At 35.4% G+C, this 26,943-nt stretch overlaps 1 protein-coding gene across 1 annotated transcript in view; it reads right to left on the bottom strand.

Annotated features, from left to right (window-relative positions):
* SLC2A13 (solute carrier family 2 member 13) overlaps window positions 1–26,943 on the bottom strand; it is a 305,609-nt gene that overhangs the window by 39,404 nt on the left and 239,262 nt on the right. The window contains exon 7 of the mRNA XM_006918238.3: window positions 17,025–17,150. Coding sequence (XP_006918300.1) covers window positions 17,025–17,150 — 126 coding nt within the window. The remainder of the gene's footprint in view (window positions 1–17,024; window positions 17,151–26,943) is intronic.

Raw genomic sequence — 26,943 nt, 5'->3', positions numbered from 1 at the left:
ATTTGATGAAAATACAGTTGGTTAGAATAGTGGGAAAAACACTATTGATGCTGTTTAGAAGAAACACCTAAACATATAGATGCAGACAACTGGAATATTTATGAAGAAAAAAGATATAACAAATATTAACAGAAAACTGGTGAAACTTCACGATAATAGACACAATGAATTTTAAGACACAAACACCAAGGATAAATGATACATAATAATAAAAGGTTCATTTCATCAGAAAAATATAATAGTTCTAATCTTGTAAATACCTTGTTAAATACACTTCAAGCCATGTAAGGCAACAGGGTAGGATTTAAAAGAAAAACTGACAATTCCATAATCATAATGCTAGAGTTTAACATTAATTCTCAGAAACTGCTAGATTAATAATTATCAAAACTAATCTATATAACATACTCATGCTTATTAAATAGCTTTAGTATTACCTGATTCTTCTGCTCTTAGATTATTCTGCCATTTTTAGCAATGCAATATGAAACAAAGGGAACACAGAGTGGTTAATTAATTTACACAACAAATATTTACTACGTGAATTCTAGGCTCCAGGCACTAAACTGAAAAGGTCTCTGCTCTTACGGAGCTTACATTCTAGTTGGGCATATGGAAAACAAATAGATAAACATACAAATATGTTTATATTTACATGTTAAAATAATTGTAATATAAATACTAAAAGTAAAGAAAAATAAAGCAGAGCAAGTGGTGCAAAGAGCCAGGCAGGAGTACTTAGCTATTTTTATAGGGCTCTCAGGGAAGGGCTCTAGACTACTGAGCAGAGGAGGAGGAGAGCGCCCCCTGCAGGTATCTGCAGGGAGAGCTATCTGGGCAAGTGCAAAAGCCCAAGATGGAAGCCCGCTGAGTATCTGCAAGAACAGCAAGAACAAAGGCTGCGGGGTAGTGAGCAAGGAAGTATAGTGAGCATTGGGAGGACAGATCAGAAAGGTGTGTGTTTCGTGTGCTCAGAGTGTGCAGGATTTTGTAGGGTGTGGCTTTTATTCTAAGTAATGTGGGAAGCCATCGCAGAGTCCTGAGCAGAAGTGCAGCGTGATCTGGCTTCCAGTTTTAGAGTCACTGTGGCTGTTTCGTGAACACAGCTGCGGGTGCAGAGTGTCAGGGCTGAAGCAGGGAGATAGGTTAGGAGGCTTTGCAGTGATCCAGGGGAGAGTGACAGTGTCTGGGCCCAGGATGCAAGCAGTGCAAGGGGTGTGGAGAAGTGGAGTTCTGGGTCTAGTGTGAGGCGAGCCCCCTGGATAGATGATGAGTCTTTACCGGCAGCAGCAGCCACCTGCGTTATACTCTCTCTTATGTTCTTAATGCCTGCGATTTGCTTTTTTTCAGAGCCCTTACTCCCATAGCCTGTTGGTCTGAAACAACTGTATTTAAAAACTGATATTGCAACATGCTTAAAAAAAACTGAAGAAGTTGTAAATACAGCTGACAGCTCTCTTCAAAATAATCTATTCTGCATAAATAACCTGTTCATTAAAAGGCATTGGGAAGTGAAGGGGGCGAGGGGTGGTGGGCAGCAGTGCCTCAGTAATCAGGCACCAAGAACCTGGATCTTAGTGGGCAAGTCAGAGGTCTTAGACAAATGACAAATAAAGAGGAGTTACCTGGCCTTTTCCCCACTCCTGTTTGCAGAACAGAAAGAGGAAAGATTGCTGAATGTATATTTGGAAACACATGCAGAGAGGACAAAGCTGTGGGTAGGAATCGCCTGGTTTCACAAGTAATTAGACAAACCAGCAAGAGACAATAAATGGCTGTCGTATTCATTTAACACTTTCCTTAGCAGTACCAGCTTTCCTGCAAAATATACAGCCTTCTTTCTGATATTGACTGCTGAGAAAGCTTGGAGTGACAAAATATTAGCTACCGAAATGGTTTCATAAGGGTCCCCAAGAATAAGATTTTACAAACTAAAATTTATGAAAAAAATGCTGACAAGTTTATATTGCAGAGTTGACTTCCCTGATCTTGCCTGGAACCTCAGAAGCTGAAAGATCACACCGAAAGCTCCGAAATCACTTGGAAAGGAATGAAGGAAATGACAGAACTAAACCTTTGCCCAACAAATTGTATGGTATATTTAAAGGGGAATATCTAACTGACCCTAGTTGCCTGATGAACCACCCTTTTCCATGATAAAATGATATTCTGTGCCTTTCTCCTAAATGCTACCGGATATATTTCCTTTTTATGGACATTTTATAATTTGCAGGTAACAATAAATGTAATTTATTGGATGCTGATTACATTTATTGTTACCTGCAAATTATAAAATGTCCATAAAAAGGCATGTTCTCAGTTGTGAAAAAAATCTAATACGAGAAAGAACTAGGTGCTACATAAATGAAACTCTGCTGAACTTGAAGAGATATAACTTCTTCAAGCAGACTTCCTTACAGTTAAGCAGACTCAGAAAAAAAGATCTTAAGGTAGTTTAGACAGTATACAAAAAGTTAATATTGTAATATTTGAGAATTCTCCAAGTGTTTAAATTATATTTGGGAACATATTTAGTTGTTACAAGCTTTGCCATGTAATAATGAAATCAAGATATTTGAAAACTTTTTAGAAGTAAAAACTGGAAACAACCCCTATATCCTACAGTGGGTGAATAGTTAAAGAAACTGTGGTAACATCCAATACTATGCCATACGAGCCAGAAAAAAAAAAAAGGAACAAACTATTGATACACCAACATGAACCTCCAGAGAATTAGGCTGAGAAAAAAGCCAATCCCCAAAGATTACACATTGTATGATTCTATTTATTAAACATTCTTGAAATGCCGAATTTATTGAAATGGAAAACATATTGGTGGTTGTCAGGTGTTAAGGACGGGGTGGAGATGTTTGGGGAGAGAGGAGTGAGAGGAAAGTGGGTGTGGTTATAACAGAGCAATACCAGGGATCTTTGTGGTGATGGAACTGTATCTTGACTATGCTGGTGAATATACAAACCTACATGTGATAAAGCACACACACACACACACACACACACACACACACACGTGTAAGTAAAATTAGGGAAATCTAAATAAGATAAGATCGATGGATTGTAACAAGGTCAATGTCCAGATTGTGATCTTGTAGTATAATTATGAAAGATTATCATCGAGGGAAACTGGGCAAAGAGTGTATGGGGTATCTTTCTATTATTTCTTAAAAGTACACATAAATTTAAAAATAAATTTAGAAGCCTTGATAATCGATCAGCTTCATGGCTAGAAGACTTGATAATCGATCAGCTTGGCTTCTCATTCACTTTCAAAAGTAAATTGATAAAGCTTTTCAGAATTTGGTTTTCAATAACAGTACCAGGAGAATCTTATGGTGGCTAATGGTGTCACCAATGCCGCTTGCTAAAAGTAGAATTATTCTACCCTTTGAAAATAGCTAGAAAAATATAATTTTGTGTTAGGAGTAATTCTTAGAAGCCAGGTAATCCAGGAATTCAATCACCTATTGAGGCACAATATACTTGCTATGAACTCATTTTAAGTGTGTAAATAAATGAATTCTGAGAAGGGATAGGCCATGTAACCACCATCATCACAATTAAGATACTGATCATATCCTTCAAGTCCAGCCCTAATCAGTAACTGATCTGCTTTTAGTCACTAGAGTTAGTTTTGATTTTCTAGAGCTTCATATAAAGACTATACAGCCCATATTATTTTGTGCCTAGATTCTTCTGCCCAGCATAAAGATTTTGAAATTCTACCCAGTTATTGGACATATTTTAAACTATACGTTTACCCCAAATATTTGCTTTATGATATTTCCCAACATTTTTGATATATTTTCATTGTCCTTGAGTGCAAAATATTTTCTAATTTCCTGTGATTTCTTCTTTACACCATGGGTCACTTGTAAGTGTGCTGTTTAATTTCCAAGTACCTGGGAGTTTTTGTGAAAACTTTTTTTTTTTTTTTTAATGATTTCTAAGTTGATTTTACTGAGGTCATAGAATGTACTTTCTAAGAATTCAGTTATTTAAAATTTGTCGAGACTTGTTTTATAGCTCAGAATATTGTAGATCTTAGCAATGTTCAATGTTCATTTGAAAAGAATATTTATTCTGTTGTTGCTGGATGGAATGTCCTGTAAATGTTCAGTTGATTGGCCATACTGTTTAAATCTGTGTGTTTACTTTTTTGTCTGTTTGTTCTCTCAATTACTGAAAGTAGTGAAAAACGCTCTAGGTATAATTGTGGATTCAGTTTTTGGTTTATTTATTTTGAAATTAACAATAATTTCTGAATAGCATTCAATAGCCAATACTGTTCAAATTTCCCTAGTTGTCCTTTAAAAAGATTTTTTTTTCAGTTTGAATTAAGATTCAAATAAGGTCATTCCTTGCAATTGTTTTTATTGGGATGGTGGGGGGTGAAAGAGTTCAGGGAGATTCAAAAACATTGTTGCTGCCACTGTCGTCCCTGACTCCCAGTATAATTTCCATTTGATTAAAAATTTAAATAATTTAAAATGTTTAATATGCAGTATTAATTAAATACAGCTCCCTCACTACATGCATTTTTAAGTGAGTTTCCGTTTTATATTCAAAAATGTCATTCTTAGAAATTCCCTAACGTTTACGCTGCCACATCTTAAGTAACTCCGTATTTTGAAAGCTTCAGTTTCTGAGATATTTTCCCTTCTAATCTGAGCATGTTATTTTTGTTCAAGAAATTCTATTAGATGTTCAAGCCTTATTCAGCTAGGTATACTATAGATCCTACAGTGTTTGCAGAATCCTAACTGTAACAGTTAAATCCATGAGGCATATGTGTCTTAGGCTGATACTGAACTGAGATCTGAAACAATTTCACTACAATTTGGCAACTTCTTTTTAATTTTTGTGAACTGGGGGATTGTTCCTGGGTTTTGTCTATGCTTGATTGCATGCTTCTCTAATTAGCACACGTACTGATGTGCTGCAGAATAAAATAGCATATTTTTTAGAACAAAATGTGGTCCTTTTCTCACTGATGGGGTGAAGAATGAGATGAGAGGTGGTGGACTCAGAATGCCCAGAAAAAAAAAATCAATGGATAAGTAATAAAAACAATTATAATATTAAATTGAACATGGCTACATTTTAGAATATAAAGGAAAATTCATATTAATTAAAAAATAATATACTGGATTAAACCAACCAACCAACCTACCCTTTCATGAATTTCTTTGGGCTATGCTGCCAGAATCTCTATCCATTTGCTATTATTCTACTTATCTTGGGGATAAGTTGCTGAAAAGCAATGCTCTACTGAATTCAGAAGAATTCTGAACATCAGTATTCTTAAGAGTTTGAAAGACTTAAAAAAAAAAAAATCTTACAAGGTCAGATGCTTTGAGTTTGTTTTACATCTAGTTCAATAGGTATGCCTGATCATTTATTTTACCTTGGGCAAGTATTTCACTATTTTCATGTGATCTGATCATTCTCAATTTCAGAATGCCAATAACCACAAAATCTTTGAAGAAAAAAGTAAAAAGATATGTAGGTAGTGAGTGACTATCCTTTATTCTTCAAAAGAGCAGCACACACAGAATATCTTGTTCAACCTTTGAGTTGGAAGATAAAAGAGGAGCGAATGGTATTAGGAAAACACTAAGTTCTTTGAACATCTTACTCAAGAGTACTCAGAACAAATTCACATGGGCTAGAAAGTCTCTTTAAAGAATCAGACCAACTCACACCAAACTCCCAAGTTCACTGTATGTTGCTCATGTTGAGGGTAGTGTATGTGTGTGTTGGTGTGGGATCGAGAAGGTCACCAGTCAAGGTTACATTGCTGCTACCAGTCACAGGTAAACCCACAAAATAATCCACTATATTCCTGTTTCAATTTAGGATGGGCTCTGCCAGCTTTCAGTGGTAGATTATCTGCTTCACAGATTTATTTATATTCTATTAGCTCCTCACTTAATGTAGAAAACAATGCCGTGCCTGAAATGAAACGGTTGCACTATAGGACATAAAACATGTATAGAAGCCAGCTGAGAAAAGCAACTGATGACTGCTAAGGGGTTTAATGAAACAAAGATATAGTGCCATTCATCTACATTTATAAAAAGTTATTTATACATAGTAGATAGTAAATTTTAATACTATTTAATAGTATTTACATACTATTTGTTCCCTCATTTTGATATATTTTAAATATATATTTAAAACATATCTGTATCCAATGTATATAGGTACCAAAGACTAAATATTTAAGAAACACTCAAAGCTGTCAATCTTAGCAAAACTTTGTCAGTACATCTGTGGCAATTCTGCTTCAAAGGCAGTTCCTTGCCCAGCCAGGAGAGATCTGCAAATGAGAAAATTCACCACAGAGAAAGCTGATTGTATTCTGAGTATTTTCTGAGCTGTCTCCAAGACACACATTCCTTGAACTTGTCTAGGCCTGCCCTGTTTTATCTTCATTGCATCTCTCCAGGTTTTTTCTCTACTTTGTCCTTCCTATTTAATAGATATCTTCATGATAACATTTGTCAGCTCTTTATCCCCTTATCTATGCTTACTTATATACTTTGTGCATTCTCCCTCTGCCACAGAGCTTACTTGGGTCACTCCTCTGATCCAAATGACATCTCTAGGTGTGTGATTTCCCTTCCCAGTTATGCCAAATGAAGGAAACCAGTGTGGGTCACTACAAAATATGCCTTTTTGACATTCTAAGCTAAAGACAACTAAGCAGCAGCAAGCAAATGCAGGAAAAGCTCTCTGCCTTTCTCCTATTGGCCTAGAAGCTGGACAGAAATTTATGAAGGTGTCCCCTACTCCCTCTCTACCAGGAAGGATGGAAGTTGATCACAGAGCAACTTTAGACCCTTATAAGCCTGGAGATGGCACCAGAGGAATCTACATAACAAACTTTACTAATCGACTTTATTTCCCATTCCTTTCCCATATATTTGCCTTCCTACAATCTGTCACCTCTAGAGACTTGAGGTCTTTTTCTTTTGTCTTGTTATGTATCTAAAATGTAGTTTTCTTTGTGTTGCAGATGCTATAAAGCTTGACTTCTTAGCCATTTCTCTGGTTGCTCATGCCCGAGTTTCTCTCATATATCCGTGTTAATAACTCTTGTCAATCTGTCTTTTATAGAACCCAGCCCAGAACCTAAGATGAGTAGAGGAAAAATTTCCTCCTCTATACTAACAGAGCTTCCCTCCCTCCTGGCTTAGGACAGTCAGGAATAATGATATAAAAATTCTTGGAATTAAGCAACAGTGCTAAATATATTTCCTGGCTTAATTGTAAAAGACATGTATGTACCTTCTTAATTTCTATGTAAACGATCAAAGTTGTAATAATTGATCAAGAATTATTTGCTAAAATGTTCACTGCTCCCAAAATATCAGATATATTATAAGCCAATGAAGAACTTAAAATAGCTTAGTTACCAGGGAAGAGAATGTTCTGGTAATACACCCTTTGTTAAACTCTGATGTTACTAAAAGTAGCTCTGGTGACATTGCCCAAGGCAAGAACATTTCTGTGCCTTATAATCACCTCTGAAATTCTTTTTCAAGTGTGTATAACGGTCCTAGTTGACTTCCCCCCATTTTTTATGAACATCAAGCTTTGCTATCCTATTTTAGGTTATAAGCAAAGTTATTAGTTAATGTTTGTTGAATACTAATAGGCAGAATAAACGTAAAATGTTAACTGTTCTCTCCCTTTCCTTCATCCGTTAATTTTCTTGAGCAGAATTCTGATAGCCTGTTTCCTAAACCAAATAATTACAAAGTAACAAAAGCTCTGCATAATCAAGTACTTCCTAAAAGCTCAATGTTAAAACAAGATGATTTTCCGCTGTCAATCAGTTTTTAGTCAACCAGTCTGCCCTCTCCCAAAACAAAACAGGACAGTTATGTGAACAATAGTTTCTATCCTTGATGCTTCAGAAGTTTTGATGGTTCTCGTGCTTTCATAAATGGGCTTCCATGAATCATACATCAATCTCATTTTTAAGCTTCCACGAAATTTTCATCAAGAATAATAAAGTTCATTGCAACATTATCACAGGAGCCAAGATATGGAAACGATGTTTGTCCACGGATGAATAGATAAAGAAAATGTGGTATACATATGCAATGGAATACTATTCAGTCATTAAAAAGGAGATCCTGCCATTTGTGACAACATGGGTGAACCAGGAGGGCATTATGCTAAGTGAAATAATCAGACACAGAAAGACAGATACTGCGTGATCTCACTTATATGTGGAATCTAAAAAAAAGTTGAGCTACAGAATCAGACAGTAAAATTGTGGCTGCCAGGGGCTGAGGGTAGAGGAAGTGGGGAGATGTTGGCCAAAGGTACAAACTTTTAGTTACAAGGTGAAGAAGTTCTGGGGATTTAATGTACAGCATGATGTTTAGTTAATAATACTGTATTGTATACTTGAAATATGCTAAGGGAGGACATCTTAAGTATTCTCACCACACAAACGCAAGAAGAGATAACTATATAAGGTGCTGGATGTGTTAATTAAACTGATTGTGGCAAGCATTTCGCTATGTGAATGTGTGTTAAATCATTATGTTGTACACCTTAGATAAATCATGTACAACCTAAGTATATACAATTTTGGTCAATCATACCTCAATAAAGCTAGAAAAAATAATAAAGAATATTTTCATGAGCTTTAAAAGCTCATAAAACAAATAAATGATTTATAAATTATTTTACAGTTTGAAGACTTTTTCTCCCTCAGTTGTCAGAGAAAATTTAAGCAAGTCATTGTGATGGGGAATTCGATGTTATTTAAAAATATTTTCAAAGGTGAGAACACATAATTTTGTAAATATTTATAGCCCATCTTTTGTATCTGAAATACTCTGTCCCATGGTTTGTCATAAAATTTTATCCCTCAAGCATTTCATTATTTGAACTTCCTAAAAGCCAGGGTTGATTTTTAAGATTCATTCCATATTTGCACATTCAGCAACATATTTTCACGCACCTTCTCTCCCAAAGTCCTTGGTCACAGTGGTATACACAATAAATACTTTTCTTTATGTATTTGTGAAAGAACATTCACTTATTTACAACAATTTTAAAGTATGCTTGTGTAAATGTTAATTGTTCTATTTGTCCCAGATTATGAATCTTGAGGTAATGTTTTTAATATCATGTAGCACAATGTCAAATTTCAATATTATAAAATGACTTCAGAAAAAAAAAATCTTTGTATTCTCAGCTATAAATGCCATACCAATAGAATTTAAATTCTATTATAAAAGCCATCCTACCAATAATTAAAGGAATATTAACATCTATGGATTTGTCCATACAGAACAAGTCTATATCCAATCTTTTCCCCAAATGCATATATCAGAAAACCACCACAAAAAAGAAAAATACATTATCTATTCTATATTTTAGAAGGTTCCAGGGCACATGTGCCTCTGAAATGAAAATAAAGTCGGATAATCCTTGTAGCTATTTATTTTAAAAATAAAATGTTTCGATGAAATAAGCACAGATAATAGAAGACAAGTGACCGTAGAGAAAAGGGTGTTTTAATGAACTCTTTCCAGAAATCATGAGGACAGAGTATTGTATTCTGACAGGGTCCAGGTTGCCATCGGCATTATTTTGAAATAGCAGGAATTCTGATTGGTACTGGTTTCTGAATTTCTGCACATTTCAAGTAGTGAAACATGTGGCTGTTACTGTACAAACTAAAGTTGTAAACCTTGATCATATGTAATAGAAAAATTATTTTGCTTATTTTTTAAGCTAACATTGAAACAATGAAAACAGGAAGAACCTGAGTAATAAATAATGTGTATTGAGGCAGCAGCTCTTTGAATAACTGGATTTTAGTTCACATATGCTATCTAACAAGAAACTCTGAGTGTACTTGGATTTCTAGGCTGTTCTTCTTTCTGTAGCACAGCAGCATGTATAATCTTCCCTTTAAATGACTTTATTAAAATACATAACAAGTGAAGATGCAGATTCCACCCCTCCACATCACTTACATTAATGAATTTCTGAATGCCTTGCCCCACCCTCTCTACCTGTTTCTTTAAAAATTTTTTTTTTCTATCAGAATTTTATCTTCTAAACCTAAAGCTATTCACGTTAGCCCCTTAGCAGCTTCCTACCACCTGTAGTGGTATTTCCCAAACTTAAGGAATTTGGTAACCCTCTTTGTGACTGTTTACCATTTCTTTCTTTTCACTGTGCTCTCATTTGTTTACTAGTTCTAAAAAGTGAGCTTCCTTTTATAACATAAATAAAGAAAACTTGGTGCTACTTCCACAGTGGAATACAGTTTATCTTACTTTATCAGTCAGAAGACAATAGCTTACACGAAGGTAACAGAAGACCCCCAAATCCCAGTGCCACAAACGGGGTTAATTTCTTGCTCATGCTACTGGCCAATCTGAGCTCAGCTGTGGTTCTGCTCCATCTTTTCTTTATCCTGTGCCCAAAGGAACACCTATTCAAAGTTGGGACATTGCCAACTTTACTGAAGAGGAAAAAGACATGGCAAATCTTTATTCTTAAAGCTTTAGCTCAGAAATGACATGGATTGGTTCCACTGTCATTTCATCGGCCAGAGCAAGTCATGTGGATAAAGCTGAATGGGCCAGGGAATCTACTCCCTCCATAGTGAGTGCAGGGGATATTCTGAACAATAATGCAATCAACCATACTTGCCAAGAATAGAACATAGTTATAATAAAAATGTAATGAGAAACACAATGTTATTAATTTCTGGTTAGATAATGTTTCCTCCCAAGTGTTAAAACAATGCTAAAATGTCAACTGATTTTCCTAATATATTCAGAATGTTTGGAAGAGAATTGGAATTCGCTATATGATACACTGTTGTATCTACCATCCAGGTATCACATAAAGTCATTCACCTAAAATCATTGCTAGTATGATTTCCACACCTATGAAAATGTACCTATAAAAATCAAATTGAAATTCCCCAAAAAAGCTTTTGGTGACACTGATCCAAACTCACATTTCCAGTATCAGCTCCAGCCATGTATTTTCCTTCCCCTTGTTCCTATTGCTCCCTCCATTCCCTTCCTGACAATCCCAACCTCCTCAGACTTCATCTCTGCAGTGCCACATATTCTGTTGCTTAATTGTACCATTATTTTAGTTATTTGATGAACCAAGACTTGCCACTGTTACATATTCGCCAAGGACATGAAATTCAAGTCTTGGCCCTTATTCTTATACTAATAGTCTTCTTTAGTAACTTATAGATACTTTTCACAGAGATATAAACTGAAGAAATGTAAGGTTTGGCCTAGGAGGAAGGGTAGTCAAATAGATTATGAATATTACTACTTGGATAAACTGTTCAAATGTGCTTATTTCTCATTATAATTAAATGTCAACTAAGAAATTAGACAAATTGACATGAAATAGGGAGATCAATTGTTCAGAAATGTTTTGCTTTTATGATTAGTATACTTTGCAAGATAAACAGTATAAGCATCTGCAAAACAGTCACAAAGTACAAGAAAGTTTCTGGACTTGAAAAAGACACCAGAGGTCTGTGATCTCTGAAATTACTTATGGATAGGTAAAACTTGCAAGTATGTAGTATCCAGCTACACATCTTAAAAGGAGTTATCTAGCATAATGATGTCTAGTCAAGTAAAAACAAAGTATATTTTAAAAAGCAAAATGAACTAGAATATCCTATATTAGATTCTCTCTATATAAAATGCATAATAGCAAAAATTAATTTTGAACTATACTGTTAATTTAGAAGTACAGCTTCAGAATTTAAGTCTCTAATATAAAAAAATTGATAAAAAAATATTAATTGATAAAAAATATCAAATTATATCGGTTAAGATACCGATATAATTTGTTAATGATAAAACGAATTTCTTTTTCTAAATGCAAACCTGATATATATCTTGAAAAAAAAAAAGGTGGTAGAGGGAAAATCCTGTTTTTGCTGTCTGACCTAGTTTCATAATATACTTGATCCTATACTGTCACCATAGATATTGCTTCCCTGGTAAAGCAGTGAATGTTTTGAGGATATGTGTTTAATGTTATTTACAATAATTAATAAAATATTTTTCATATAGTATGAGTAAAGCGATATATAACACGCATACTTGAAGTGTACAGCTCAGTTTTAATTTTTAAACATTTTTAGTGTTTTAATTAGTACCAGGTAAATATTTAACATTGTTAATTAAAACTGCATCATTCCCTTTTTCTTTTAGAGGTTTCCTTTTCTTAAAATAAGTATGAAAGTGGAAGATATAACGAAAATGAAATGATGGGAACATCATATCATCTCATTGAAAACTGAGGCTTTCGAACCCTTACATATTTTCTGGTGATTGGATAGTCTTTTCCACTTTGTCATTAAACAATTATTAAATGAATGCCTGACATGTACAAGTCACCAAGGGATTAAAAATAGTGCAATGTACAGATATTGGAATTTATAATTTAGTACAGAAGATACATCCAAACCCAAATCACTATCATATAAGACCGTATAATTACCAGATAAGTTATACAGGAAAGTACTAGAGGACAGCAGGGAATATAATAAGCATTGTTTTCTGGGGCTAGTCAGAAAGACTGCTAGGAAAAAGTGACATCGGATCTGCACAAAAAATAACGGTTAGAAGTCAGGCAGAGATAACAAGAGGGAGAAGGGGGGCAAGTTTAGGCAAAAAGCACAGGATAAGGAAAGGCACAGAGGTGGGAAATCATAATGGATGTTAGGGAGATGGCAAGGGGTTTAGATCGACTAGAATTCTGTGTTGGAGAGGGGTGGGATGCTTGGAAAAATAGGCTGGGTATTGTATCAGAGGGAAGCTTTGAGAAAAATATCTCTGCTGAATGAATGCAATAAAGCAGGCATTCAGTGTGAGTTAGAACAATGAATTGCCAAATAAGGAATCTATCTATTTTAGTGTGTCTAATTGCAGAGCAAAAATGTTGCATTATAGGAAACAAATACTGAATCAGCACATTCAGAAAGTATTCCTCATTAACAATACTTTTAAAGAATCAGGATGTTTGCGGTTCCAGATAGAGAGTATTTATAATTTTGTATGTATAGAGAGCCAGGAGATATGGAGGTGTAGGGAGCTAAAGCTCCCAAAATTCAAAAGAGTGCATGGATTATCTCGGGAGGCCTGCTTGCATAAAAAAGGGAAAAGGCTGGTTCTGTGGAATTCCAGGAAGAAGAAGATTAAGTATAGACAAAGGGAGTGTCGAAGGGAGTGTCAAAGGAAGTGTAGATTGTACCTGATCTTCAGGATGTTACTTTAATTATGTTATCTTGGGATACACAAAGGAACAGATTATGTATAAAAAGGAGCATAAGAAATAAACTTCGGAGAGACAGTTGTGAGATCTGTTCTCCCTCCTGCACCCTGTCTGTCTTCTCTTTTTTCTCAGTCCCCGCTCCCCCATTCAGGTACCTGGTTTGACTTGGTCGGCTGGTTTCCGACATGGAGGTAGATGAAAAAACACGGATAAGTAAATAGAAAGTATTCTGATATACTTATCTGTTAGGAAATGCTTATCCTAACCTTGAAAACATGTTATTAATGAATCTAAGAAAAAAATTACTACAGGATTTGTTCTACTTACATTTGCACAGGGCATTACATTTTTACAGGTGTCCTCAATACACTCTTATTTAATCTTCATAAAAACCATATTGTTCAACACAGCAGTTATATTATTCCCATTTTACAGATGAGGAATGGGGCTCAGAGAGGCCCGGACTGTCCCAGTGCCATTTATGAAGTAAATCATAAATGCTCAAATTTGAAACTATCTCACTAAATGGACATCTTTCTGCTACCGGTTTGTTGCTCCCCTAAAGTAGTGGACTCATGGGCTTTTTGACTTTGAGGAAGTCATTCAGACCCCGGAAGCATTGCTGTCTTCATCTGTATAATGGTTTTAATGAAAATCACATTTTACAGAGGTGTTGAGTTGGTACTGAAAAGTTATATATATATTTTCTAGAAAACTGTCCATTTTATCTGTTTTTCAAATGCACTGACATTATGCATAGTATTCTCTTACTGAAAAGTTATATATATATTTTCTAGAAAACTGTCCATTTTATCTGTTTTTCAAATGCACTGACATTATGCATAGTATTCTCTTATGAAGGTTTTCCATCAACTCACTGTACTGTACCTTCTAAAAGTATGCTAAATTGTTTTTAATTGTGGTAAAATACATATAAACATAAAATTTACCACCTTAACTAATCATTTAAAATTTAACTATTTTTAAATATACGGTTCAGAAATATTAAGTATAGTCACATCCTTGTGCAAGCAATCTCCAAAACGTATACACGGCATTTGTTTATCCATTCATCCATCATAAGACGCCTGGGTTGCTTCCATCTTTTGGCTGTTGTGAATAACGCTGCTGTGTACTTGGCTATTCAAATATCTCGTTAAAGCCTTGTTTTCAGTTCTTTTGGATATATACCCAGAAAAGGAATTGTTCGATAATATGTAATTCCGTTTTAAAATTTTGTGCAATCTCCATCCTGTTTTCTGTAGCAGCTGCACCATTTTATATTTCCATCAACAATGCACAGACTTTCTAATTTGTCTCTATACTCAATTGTCTGTTTACTTATTTAATTTTGAAAGTAGCCATCCTAATGGATATGAGATGGTAGCTCACTGTAGTTTTGATTTGCATTTCCCTAAAGATTAATGATGAGAAGTTTTTCATGTGCTTGTTGACTATTTGCATATCTTCTTTGGAGAACTAAACGATTATTAAAAAATGTGCTGAAATGTAACAACATAGATATAATTGATTATATGGACAAATGGTTTTCATTATGTTGAGATAATTCATCAAAATCCCATCATGCTGTCTCCATCATAAATGGTAATACCATTCTACCTGGCGTCTTTTCAGAAAATAGCTACAGTTAGAGATCAGGATATGTGGCTATGAACTGCCTTAATACTTGACCCTGAAACATCTATAAATAGTATATTTCAGATGTGAATCCAAGCTAATTGTAGACTTTTCCCTGCGAATTCCATAGGTAAGTATATAAGACCTATCAACCAACTAATAAACAAAAATATAGTGAATGCCATTTTACCTACAAATGGAAAATGTGTTGTAGAAATTTTTCATGGTGAACACATCCTGCCCTTTTTGCTTTTTTTCTAGCAGACTGAGGCAACTAACTGCAGTGTCCAGCTAGAAAGGCGAGTGCTCAGCACAGAAAAGAGTGAGAAAACCTGTTGCTGTTTTTCTTTTGGTAAAGAGTTTGAGGTTATTCTAAGAATATTTTACAAATATAAAAGTTCTTTATATGTTGTGTTTAGTTTTCTTGTCTTCATCCTACTTAGATATTATTATCTGTGTCTCATTTTTCTCTAGTAGTGTGTACAGTCAAGGAATAATGTTATAAGATAAATAATAAGAATATGTTGAAATAAAAAAAGTAATTATGTTTATATTAAAAAGTTGTATTCTTTGTTATTTGCCAAAAGTAAGAACAAAGATCCTATTTTGAAGCCTCGGACTTCTGGGTCTTTTAACTGAGAGTAAGAGAAATGTCTAATTTTAGTGTCCCCATACCATTAGTAGACATTTCTTTCTTTCTTTTCTTTTTAGAAAGTAGACATTTCTAATAAGTTTATAAAAGTTAATTCTGTGAAATACAGAAAACTACACAGATTTCATAACATGTACATAATTCTACACTAGTAACTTTCGTTTTTTTTTTGTATTGAAAACGAATCATAAGGGTTAAAACTGTAAACTAGTACATCCAGAAATATTTAGTCAATTAACTCTCTAATGAAGCTTGGCTGATGAAAATTACACACTGAGTGCTTTTAAGAGATGCTCTTTCAAGTTTTCATTTTAAGTAATAATTGCATTTCTTTTAAGTATTTCTTTGTAATTAGTGTATTTAAAATGCGGTCTAGATTTTCACTCAATTACCATATAATTTAGTTCTACTTCTTTGGAGTAATTCTCTAATAAAATGATTAATGACAACAGTAAAATGGTTAATAACGATACACTGTACTTTATAGCTCCTAGGAGATACAAGTACTTCATTGCAGATTTCATTACCTTTATCAGTACTATGAGGCAGACAGGATGAGAACATATTATTTTCTTTATGGGAATTTAAAACACAAAGGAGGTTAAAGCCACGTTGAATAATATTTACATACCTTCTGTGTCCATGGATATAAATATTAGTTAATAACTGTGGGGAATATTTGTCCTATACACATATTTCATTTATATACCTACTACAAAACGATGTGATCGTCAAAAAGGTTTATAGCTTCCCAGACTGGTTACATGCCAGTAATTACCAATTTTTATCTTTATTTTGCCAAATTTCACTTAACTCCAGAAAAGTACTCTAAGAAAACAATAATTCCCTGAAAGAATTTACAGTGGCATGAATTCATTTTGACTTGACAATTTTTTGTCTTTCACTTAAATTTAGCAGTCAGAAAATTTCTGGTGTAGTTAAACAATATGCAACGGGAGAAATTTCCTTCAATATTTAGGAACACCTGCCTCAAGATCCAAACTTTTATAGCTTTGGACAGAGGTAGTTCTGGAATGTGAATTTCCTGAAGTCTAGGCTTGAGTGCTTTCTATGTTAATTCTGTAAAACATTACAGAATAGTTCTGGAATGTGAATTTCCTGAAGTCTAGGCTTCAGTGCTTTCTATGCTAATTCTGTAAAACATATGGTTGCAATGTTTTACATTCATTTTCATGAGTAATTACTGCATTACAGGTTGCAATGTTTTACATTCATTTTCATGAGTAATTACTGCAAAGTAATATAGTTATGAAGATCAGTTTAAAAGGTTGTTTAAAAGACCAGTTTAAAAAGAAGTGTAGTCATTAATGGTAAGAGTAGTCACTCTGCAAGTTTAAAAATGTCTCATTGGAAATTTTACTCTATATTCTTACAGTGTATAATAGTGACATACCTGCCCCAAGCTGCCTCATTTGTAGATGCTTTATTAACTGGAACACAGGAGGAGTCAATGATGGTTGATTTGTTCATCTTGTAGCAGAAACCACAGTCTGGATCCAACATGCATTCATTACAGTAACTACAAAATAAAAAGTTACAGTCATGTTAGCAGAGATAGCTGGTGCTCCCCTGCATTTTCCACTCTACTTTGCAGTAAGCTTAGGTTTAGGAGAGGAGTTTTGGTCATGGTAAAGTAACCAAAAGTGACAAGTAACAAGTGCTGAGGCAAGTGAGAGGTGGCTGGCCTCTTCCATCTCTCCAGCTCTTGGCTGCAGCAACTTTGGAAGCCACTTTGAGAGGGAAGAGGCTTGGGTCTGAGACATTGGATGTTGAAGAACCCTAGTCAGCTTGTAGCAAATAAACATTTGCTTTCCTAAACCCTGGGATTTGTTACCAAAGCATGGACTAGCCCATCTTGATTCACCTGACTGGTTCCAAATTATAACTAAGCATTTGTTTCTCTTAATTGTTTTCATCATGGACCATATCTTTTAAAAATGGAAAAAATATTTTTCCAATATATATCCTGAAAGAATAAAAAATATCTAAAGAAAAAACAAAAATACCACCACCATAACAACAGGCACTGTTAACAACTTGGTGGACACCTGTACTTTTTTTTCCCTTTTTTGTACTTTTAACAAATATATATTATCAAATATGTGTTTTGCTTAATTTAAAAGAAGTCAGTGTAGGAAAGAAGGCTAATTTTCTCTAGGTTAATTACATCTACTGGTTGGATCGTGGAGCCAGGATCAATTAATCATTCCTCACCTAACAACAGTATCCTAACTGCAGGAAAATTCTAAGTAGAAAAAATTCTTTAGGGTTTTTCAACCAAAGCCTTCAGTGTGCTTGTAGAATGAGTTTTCTTGCTGTCACAGTCATTTGCCTAACAGTTCTGGAGCACTTCATACATGGCAGGTATACACAGGCACTAGAGACACTAAGATGCATAAGCCAAAGCCCCTTCTCCTTGGTAGGTAAAAGGCAAGGATGAGAAAAAGATATACGAGCAAATAATGGCAATGTAAAAGAAAATAGTTATGAACTAAAGACAGAGGCCTGTTCACTTGCCTGTAACAGCTGGAGATAACTTCAGAGGTGATATTTGAACTGGATCATGAAAGAAACTTACCAAGCAGAGAGGTGGAGGGAAGGGCATTTCAGAGAACTGCCTATTTTACAATTAAAGATCAGTCAGTACAGACTTTTAAATATCTACTGTGTACAAATAATTATACTACAGAGTGTGGGAGGAGAAACAGGGTAAGAACTACTGCGAGTTATCCGAAAAAGATGTGAATTCTCGAAATCAAAATACTTCTTTGATTCATTTAGCTAAATGGGAAAATATTGGCATTGTTTAAAAAATTAGATTATTATCATTTCAGCTTCTTTCTATAAGCTTTTCCTTTGCAAACAGCTATCCCTATTTTTAAATGAGATTTCAGCCCTATGCCAAAAGCAAAAAGAGGCATTTTAAAGCCAACTGAAAAGTCAATATACTTTAGACAGGTGATAAAGCATTGTAAATATAAAACTGTCACATCTGTGATAAGCAAAATAAACAAAGCAATAGAAAGCATTAGAAGCACTTTGATCTTCCGGCCTACTAGGCTACTTTGGAAAGGAAAATAATTCCTACCAGTATTTCATTTGTTTATTCTGTCCATATGAGGTGGACTCTAACAACCCTGAATGTTCCAATGGCTTTCAATGATATTTATTTGGGAAAGGCTAACTCACCCATTTGTAGAAAAATAACTATTTCTTAAAAAATAAGTATTTCCTACAAAAGGCCAAAAAAGTAATGATAAAGGCTAATAGTCACTGAGAAATTATCATATATAGGTCAGACATATGAGATAATATCTGTAATGCTTCACCTCCTCCATCATTTATGCGAGCATCCAACCCTAACCACAGTCTTTGAGCTTGCTGAGTAAATGACCCATGCTCTGCCATGACCATTCATTCAGCAAAAAATATTTTACAATGCCTGTGTGACAGGAACTATTCCAGGGGCTGGGACACATTAGTGAAAAAAAGCAGTATCCCTGCGCTGGTGCAGCTGATTTGGATCAGACTGCTTAGTGACCTCCAATAAATTGATGCTTCTACTTGCTCCCTATTCACTAGCTTTTTCCTGTCTTTCGTATGCTCCTTGTTACCATGGTCTAGAATTTCAATATACTAAATTTCTCTGCCCATTTATGTTTTCTTCTCACCCATCTAGCACAAATCCTAGCCACATACTAATACAAACATTTGCCTTTTCCGTGCCTTCACTCACATACCTGAACGCAGCTCAGGGAATCACACAACAGGGCACACCAGTCGTTCCTCAGCACTGCGCTACTTCCAGCCTCAAAAGGATCCTCAACAGCCTGAAATTCTTAATAGTTTCCCTTAGCCAACTCTGCATGAGGACTACTTCAACCACCCTACACAAGGACTGTTCTTCAGATCTCCAATGCTCCATTTCCCTTTACCCGCTGCAAATGACCTTACCTCCAGCTTTAGAGAGAAAACAGATGAAAGTGGTACAGATGGAAACTTTATACTCTTACAGCAAATATATAACCCATTCTACTTTCCTGCGCTCCAGTTACAGAAACTGTTGTTCTTAATCTAAGGGCAACTTTTCTATCTGGGCTTTCGTTCCATTCTATCTCCTCAGGCCATTTCAGACCCTTTTGAAAACTGCCACTTCTTTCTCTTACATGTCCATTGTCTTAAGGTGGAAGATTAGTGTTTTGATTTGATATCTTTCCTCTTTTTTTATGTAGGCATGTAGCTATAAATTTCTCTCTAAGCACTGCTTTAGTTTCATCTGATGTTGTGTCTTCATTTTCATTCTTCACAAAGTATTTTCTAATTTCTTTGGTGATTTCTTCTTTGATCCATGGGATTAAGGAGTGTCTTATTTAATTTTCATATATTTGTAAATTCCCCAAATTTCTTTCTGTTAGTGTTTTCTAATTTCACTCCATTGTGACCAAAGAACATACTTTGTATGATTTCAGTCCTTTTAAAATTTACTGAGACTCATTTTGTGGGTTGGCATTTATCTATCCTGAATGTTCCTTGTGCACTTAAGAAGACCGTATATTACTGGTGACGTGTCCTCTAATTGTTAGATCTAGATGGTTTGTTGTAATTTTAAAGCATCTCGGCCCCTTGGTTTCTAAGTCTTCATCTCCATCCAACTTTGTCTACATCCTGGAAATTGTCATCATCTATAACAGGGTCAGCAAACTACAGTCCTTGAGATAAATCTAGACTACCACTTGTTTTTATAAATAGCTCTACTTGAACACAGCCATACCCATTCATTTACTTATCATCTATGACTGCCCTCACACTTTAAGGACAGGATCCCTGAAGGATCCTAAGAGGAGGCACGTGGTCTGCAAAGCCACAGATATTGACTATCCGACTCTTTGGAGGAAGCTTGCTGATCTCTGATATAGGATTCACACAGAGAGCCCATACACAGATTTCTGACCCCTTTCCTTCAAGATCTCTGACTTCCTTACTTCTAGGACAACTGCTCTTCTATATCAGAGACCTGATCTTGATCCTGATCCTTCACTCACTTCACTTTGAGTCCTTCTCTGTCAAACTCTCATGGTAAATCCCTTTAACCACTCTCACCAGACCCTCAGAGTCTTTGTATTTAGGTCCTTCTAAACACTTACCCTATAAACTTTTATGTTTGACTCTTTCCAACCATCTTTCTTCTTCTTTTCTACATCTAGAATGCTCTGAATTGGTAAAGAATTAAACACAACCAGGCATACTAATAAACGTACACATTCCTAGTACTCAACGACAGCTGGGTCCTCACCGTTGCCGGCAAACTTTTACCTGGCCCCAATCAGTGACAGTCCCCACTCCCACAACTGACACCCCAGATAACCATAACTCTCTTCTGACCCCAATCCTCATTTCCCCCACGAGCTTCTCAGAAGATGGCCTTGTCTTCCTGAAAGTACTAGGCATGAACTTTCTGAACTTGAAACTCAGACATGAATAAAGATATCTGCAGCCATGTCTATACTCATCTCTTCCTCCGGGCTCTGAAAAGGAGGTGTTTAAAGATCACCCCTCTAACAGGGCTTTGAATCTCAGTCCTTGGGGCTTCACTAGGACCCATGCCTTGTCCCCTTGCTTATACTTTCAAACCTCTCCCAGAACATGCCCCATAGTTTAGGTGCAGGCTCAAGCCTTTCCCATATTAAAATAAAAAGAGTGAAAACTGTCCTTTCTACTACTCCACATTGTCCCTCCATACAAGTTCATAGGGGTACTCAGTGAAAAGAGGTCAAGTATTAAAAAGTGTTCAAATCCTTCCTATCCTAGGGAGTGAGAATGGATGTGGCCAGCCCTTATCTGGATGATTTTATGGCAAAATTCTCCCACATGTAACAACATTTCTAACTTCGATTTGACGTTTAGAAGGTACACAAAACTTTAAATATCCTGGGGAATCTGCTAATTGACCTTTTACAGAGAGCACATATCATAACCGTGCCTTTAACAAATGGCATTAAAAAAGAAACAACTTCTAGAAGTGGCTACTATTTTTTATTCATGATTTGCTCTTTAAGGTTTTCTTGAACATGACCTGATGAATTTATGTAAGGTCTTCTAAACATAAAAGCTGAGAATTTAAATATATTGGTGCCAAAAAAATGTTCGTAAGAATATTCTAAGCACAAATTAAAACTTTTGAGAAGCAGATTAGTATTTAGGCTCTATTTATCCCCTTTCACAGTGTGATTTGGAGTGAATTTTGAATTCTGGACTTCGAGTTTTCCATCCCAAGAGCAAATGACCTCTAAGAACACACTTAGTTGCAAGATTCTATATAAAACAATAACGGAAATACATGTACTCTAACTCTAAATTCACACAAACACGAACAGAGCGAAGCACATTAGAATGTTTTCACATCTCACAAATATTTACTCTTACCTATTGATTTCAAGGGCAGAAATTATAAAGTGGGCCCTATTTTAAGAAACTCTAAATTTACAAAAGAAATGCAATAAGAAGGTATTTACAAAAGGACTATGCTTTTGCTAAATGAATTATATAAAACATGGATCCTTCCCTATTCATATAAAATATTTTAAACTTTAGACAAGTCAATCTATAGTACAGTTGATGGACGTGGCCCCTCTCTGCTCTGTTCACTGCTCTCTTGTAGAACTTACAGTGTTCTTTACTGACTAGTTTGGTTTGCAAGATAGACTGTGAGGACACAAGGGAAAGGCCAGGTTTACTAACCCTGTATCTGCAGCACCCCGTTGTAGCCTGGACCCCCGATACATGTTCATTGAATAAATCAAAATATAACAGTTCTATAAATTAAGGCATTACTGTATTGTTCATTAGCCTATTTCTGCCCATTTATGGAATATAATTTTAGGGTGTGGGTGGGGTGAAAAAACTAATTGTTGGTGGGTACTTTGAGCTGAGCTAGGTTTTCAAATTGCCAGAGTCTAATGCTGGCATTTGTAAACATTCAATCCACAACCCAAATGGCTTGGGATAGTCATTTTGATAATTCACTTTCAGAAACACCAGCTGCAAGTGCCGATTTCCTTGAAATCTGAAGGAAAAAACCCTAATAATAATTAGAACCAAACAGCTCTTTTTTTGCTAGTTGAAGAGAAGGAAGATTTAACTTTTTAATCTCTGACCCTTCTGTTTAGAAAGAGAGAAGAATAAGTATTCATGTATTTAGAACAAAAATAGTTCTAAAACTTCTAAATGTTTCCTATTAAAGTAAAAAAGAAGAGAATAAAAGGCAGCTAAGTGTCTAAAGGAGAGAAAAGACGGTCTATTTTCATTTAATCAATCGTTTACATATTTCACATACCACCCAGGGTCTTAACTGAATGTACCCTCTTCTTTCTCCTCAGAAAATCTTTTAAAAATTGATTTGGGTTAATTCAGAACATTTTCAGCTTCTACTCTGTGAAGTCAAGTATGAACTCAGCCCTCTAGAAAACGGTCCATTTGTTTTTAAGTATGTCTCATTAAACCTAATGAGATGGAGCACTAAGAACAGTGTTTGGTTTTTAAAGTGCCTGTCTCTGGTGTGGCCTCAATTTTGGAAAATCGACAGTGGCGATTGCTGGTATGAGGATGAGCCGTTGCCACGGGTTCATTTTTATCCCCTGTGGGTAACTGTTCACTCACTCATTCCTCGCACGTGACGTTAACACCCTGCTTTGTGTAAGAATGTCACTCTGTTTCCTGTGACAGCTAGTCTATAAAACTTTTCCTCTTTACTATTCCCTTCTCACTCCTAACTGCTCCTTGTTGCTTCCAGTTGGTGACTTGGAATCCAATTAACCAGGGAACACCTGTATCTGGCGGCAGCGTGCCTTGCTTTTGCCTTCTGCACAATCACATTTCCCCGAGTGCTGCAAAGAGAATGCCACACCTGCTTTCTTTCTTGGCCAGAGTGTAGATGTCAGGTGACTCCCTCTCCTTATTTGGACTGTGTTAAGTAGAGAACGCATGATAATTAAAAAAAAAAGAAAAAAAAAAGGAAATGAAAAGAAATTCTGGGGGGATTTTGTAAGTTACTGGAAATTTAAAAGCTGGAGACCTATTGGCTCAGATTTCATGAAGCAAGTCATGTCTCACCATTCCGTTAAAGCTGCTCTTGCAGAGACTGCTGGTCATCTGCTCATTGTTAACTCCAGGAACTTTTCTTTCCTAATCTTAATTTATTGTTCTGTGATAAAATTCCCTAGAATTTTTTCCTCTTTCCTGAAATTTTCTCATCCCTTGACAATACTCTTTACGATTCTTCCAATTCTCAGACTGTTGCATCTTAGTTTTTTCTTTCTCTGCTTAGTTCTTTCTTCGTTGGTCCTCTTTCTTGGCAACCTTCTTTCATTATTCTGTACACTTTTGCTGAGAAACATCAGCCTTTCACTACCATTACTATCACTGATACACTGAGACTCTCTGACCTGTTTCTCCAATGTGTTTCTCTTCCCTTAGTGCCAGACCCGTATTTCCAACTGCCCAATTTCCTGCATGTTTCACAAGTACCTCAAACACAATACAGCTAAAGCTCAATTTTTGGCTTTCATGAATTGTGTCTCACAAATTAAAACCTGAGTGTGATCTGAGACCACTCATATTTAGCCACAATGCCATCAAGTCTATCTCCAAAGTACATGTAGTTCCTCTACTCCCCATTCTTACCATCTCGCCTGAACTTTGACTTAAACTTGACATCTTTCACCTGAACTCTTCCAATAGTCTTCTGATGAGTCCTGCTGCCTCTAGACTCCTTCCACTCCATCTTCCATATTGCCTTAAATCTAACTTGATTAGACTTCTCTCTCACTTAAATCCTGCAATAGCTTTCCACTGCCTGTAGGATGAAGACCACACTCCTTACTAAGGCACGATGTAGCCCCTTTTATCTTGTCAATCTTTTCTTGCTATTTCTCCACAGGTGCCATGGGCTCTAGCCAGTCCATACAAACTGCAGAATTTAGAATAGACCCGCTCTTATGTTTTTCTTCATGTTGTTTACTCTGGAATATTACTTTCCACCTTTGTTTTTCTACACATTTGCTTCAAGACTCATATTTGGCATCACTTTTTTGGTGAAACTTCCCGATTCTAATTAGATACATCACTGTGCTGTTGGGGGATCACAGAAGGTTAGTATTATTACTGCTTATCCACTATTTCTCTAAGGGTTTGTCATGTGTTTGCCTTTCCTTACTGCACCATGGCCTTCTCAAGGTAGAGACTTTTGTCTCGCACATTTTTTATTCCTAGTGATTTCCATGTTGCCTGATAGATATATGTTCAATGACTACCTGCTGAATAAAGAGATGAATGAATATCACTTATATTGACAGGAGATTTGGTAGTTCTTTCCGTAGTTTTCACTAGAGAAGTTACACCTTCATCCCCATATCTTGGTCCATAAGATCACAGGATTGAGGCTGGAATCAGCTGTGAATTGTTCCTTATAATTCATGGCTCTCGGATCAAATCCATATACAACTGTCTGAAGCCATCTGGAATATAGTCGTATTTCTCCTCTCTTCCCCTTAGAAATTGAGCTTAGGAATACAATGGATTCCTGAGTTAGAGGCAAAAAATAATTCACAGCAATGAGGCCTGCAGATTAAAAACAATCACAGGCTTTTACTCTTTATAGCACTATTAAATAGGGCAGATTTAGCCTATTTGTCAGAATTTTTTTTTTTTTTTTAAATATTTACTGGTATGTTAGGCTCTAATTTCTAGTCTAATCTCTTTTTATGAATTCTTGGATTGTTACTCCCATGTCATCTCAGAAAAGTGCATCAATAAACTCTCTAAAGGGGAGGAAGAAGAGAGCTTTATCTGCCAAGCATGTCACCTTCGACAGGACTGTTTTCCTATTATACTGCATGAACCTTTGACCAACATAGTCAAAAACAAAAACATCAATTCCAACTCTGTATATATAAGATGACATGTAGATGCATGTTTTTATATATATACATATGTATATTTAGGTAAATAAATGTGTTTATTATATACACACACATATTTATATACAACTTTTTCAGTCAACAAATTGAGAGTAAAATTAGATCTACAAAACAATTTGGTAATCAACAATAGGCACCCAAATATAGTCTAATTAGTGGTAACATGCCACCTTAAAAGAAAAAAAACAGTAATTAATCTTCTGTGGTTACAGTATACATTATTCATTATTAAAGGGTACAGGAAAGAAATACTGGAACATTTAAGAGGCTGGAAATTTTAGGTTTGCCAGTAGACCAACTCTATTAGTATTTGAAGATATGAAGAGGAGTTGGGCGAGTGAGTTTTATTATGAGCCTTACTATGATTATCACAGAAAACTTACCATATGAGGAGCACTGTACTAAATAATTACATGTTCTTATTTAATTCTTACACTGGGGCTTTATTTTCCTCTTTTATAGATGAGAAAGCTGAGATTTAGACAGATTAAGCTATCTGAGCAAGGTCCGCAACTAAAATGTGGCAGAGCTGGGATCAGACTGAAGTGTATCCACTCCAAATGACCAGATTTTCATGTTTATTTAAAGGAAAATTGGCTAAATTTAAAGAAAATACACTAAAATTAAAATTGTAAAGAGTATGTTTTTTATTTTTTTGGTATAAAACTAAATATATGTACATACAAATGAGTTGAAGTAAAACTGGGGAAAGCTGAACTAGATTAGTGAATTGTATCAATGACAATATCTTGGTTGTGATATGTATTATAATTCTGCATGATGGTACCATGGGGGGAACTGAGAATAGTGGTGTAAAATTTACAAAGCCCTTTCAACATACACTGTCTTCTGGTCTTTCCAACAATGTGGTGAGATATGCATTAGCATTCCTATTTTACAGATGAGGAAACTAAAGCCCAGAAAAGCCGAGAGACTTACTCGTGTCTTTAATGCAGGTTCTCTGACTCCAAATGCAATTTTTATTCAACTTAGACTTCAGTTTGTTGAAATTTAAAGTTAATGCCTTTGGGAAATTGATTAGCATAGTGAAGATGCTGACACTGTGATAGATTAAGTATATATTTTTTGAGATCAGATTATTTGGAGTCGTCTGTTGTCTTGTGTAGATAGCATATGAAGCAGTGGTTACACTCCCAGTAAATGAAGGAAAAATGGTCAATACTTAATGTGGAAAGTGGCGACCACTATGGCACATGTTTTTTAAAAATAAATTTTAAAAATTGAGCTAAAACTCAAATAACATAAAATTCACTATTTTAACCATTTCAAGGTTTATAATTCATTATTATAATTTTTAATTTATTCAGAGTTGTGCAA

This window comes from Pteropus alecto, unplaced genomic scaffold (genome assembly GCF_000325575.1).
Source record: "Pteropus alecto unplaced genomic scaffold, ASM32557v1 scaffold778, whole genome shotgun sequence".
Lineage (NCBI taxonomy): Eukaryota > Metazoa > Chordata > Mammalia > Chiroptera > Pteropodidae > Pteropus > Pteropus alecto.
Note: the sequence above shows the minus strand (reverse complement) of the source record. Positions and strands in the feature narration are given on the sequence as shown.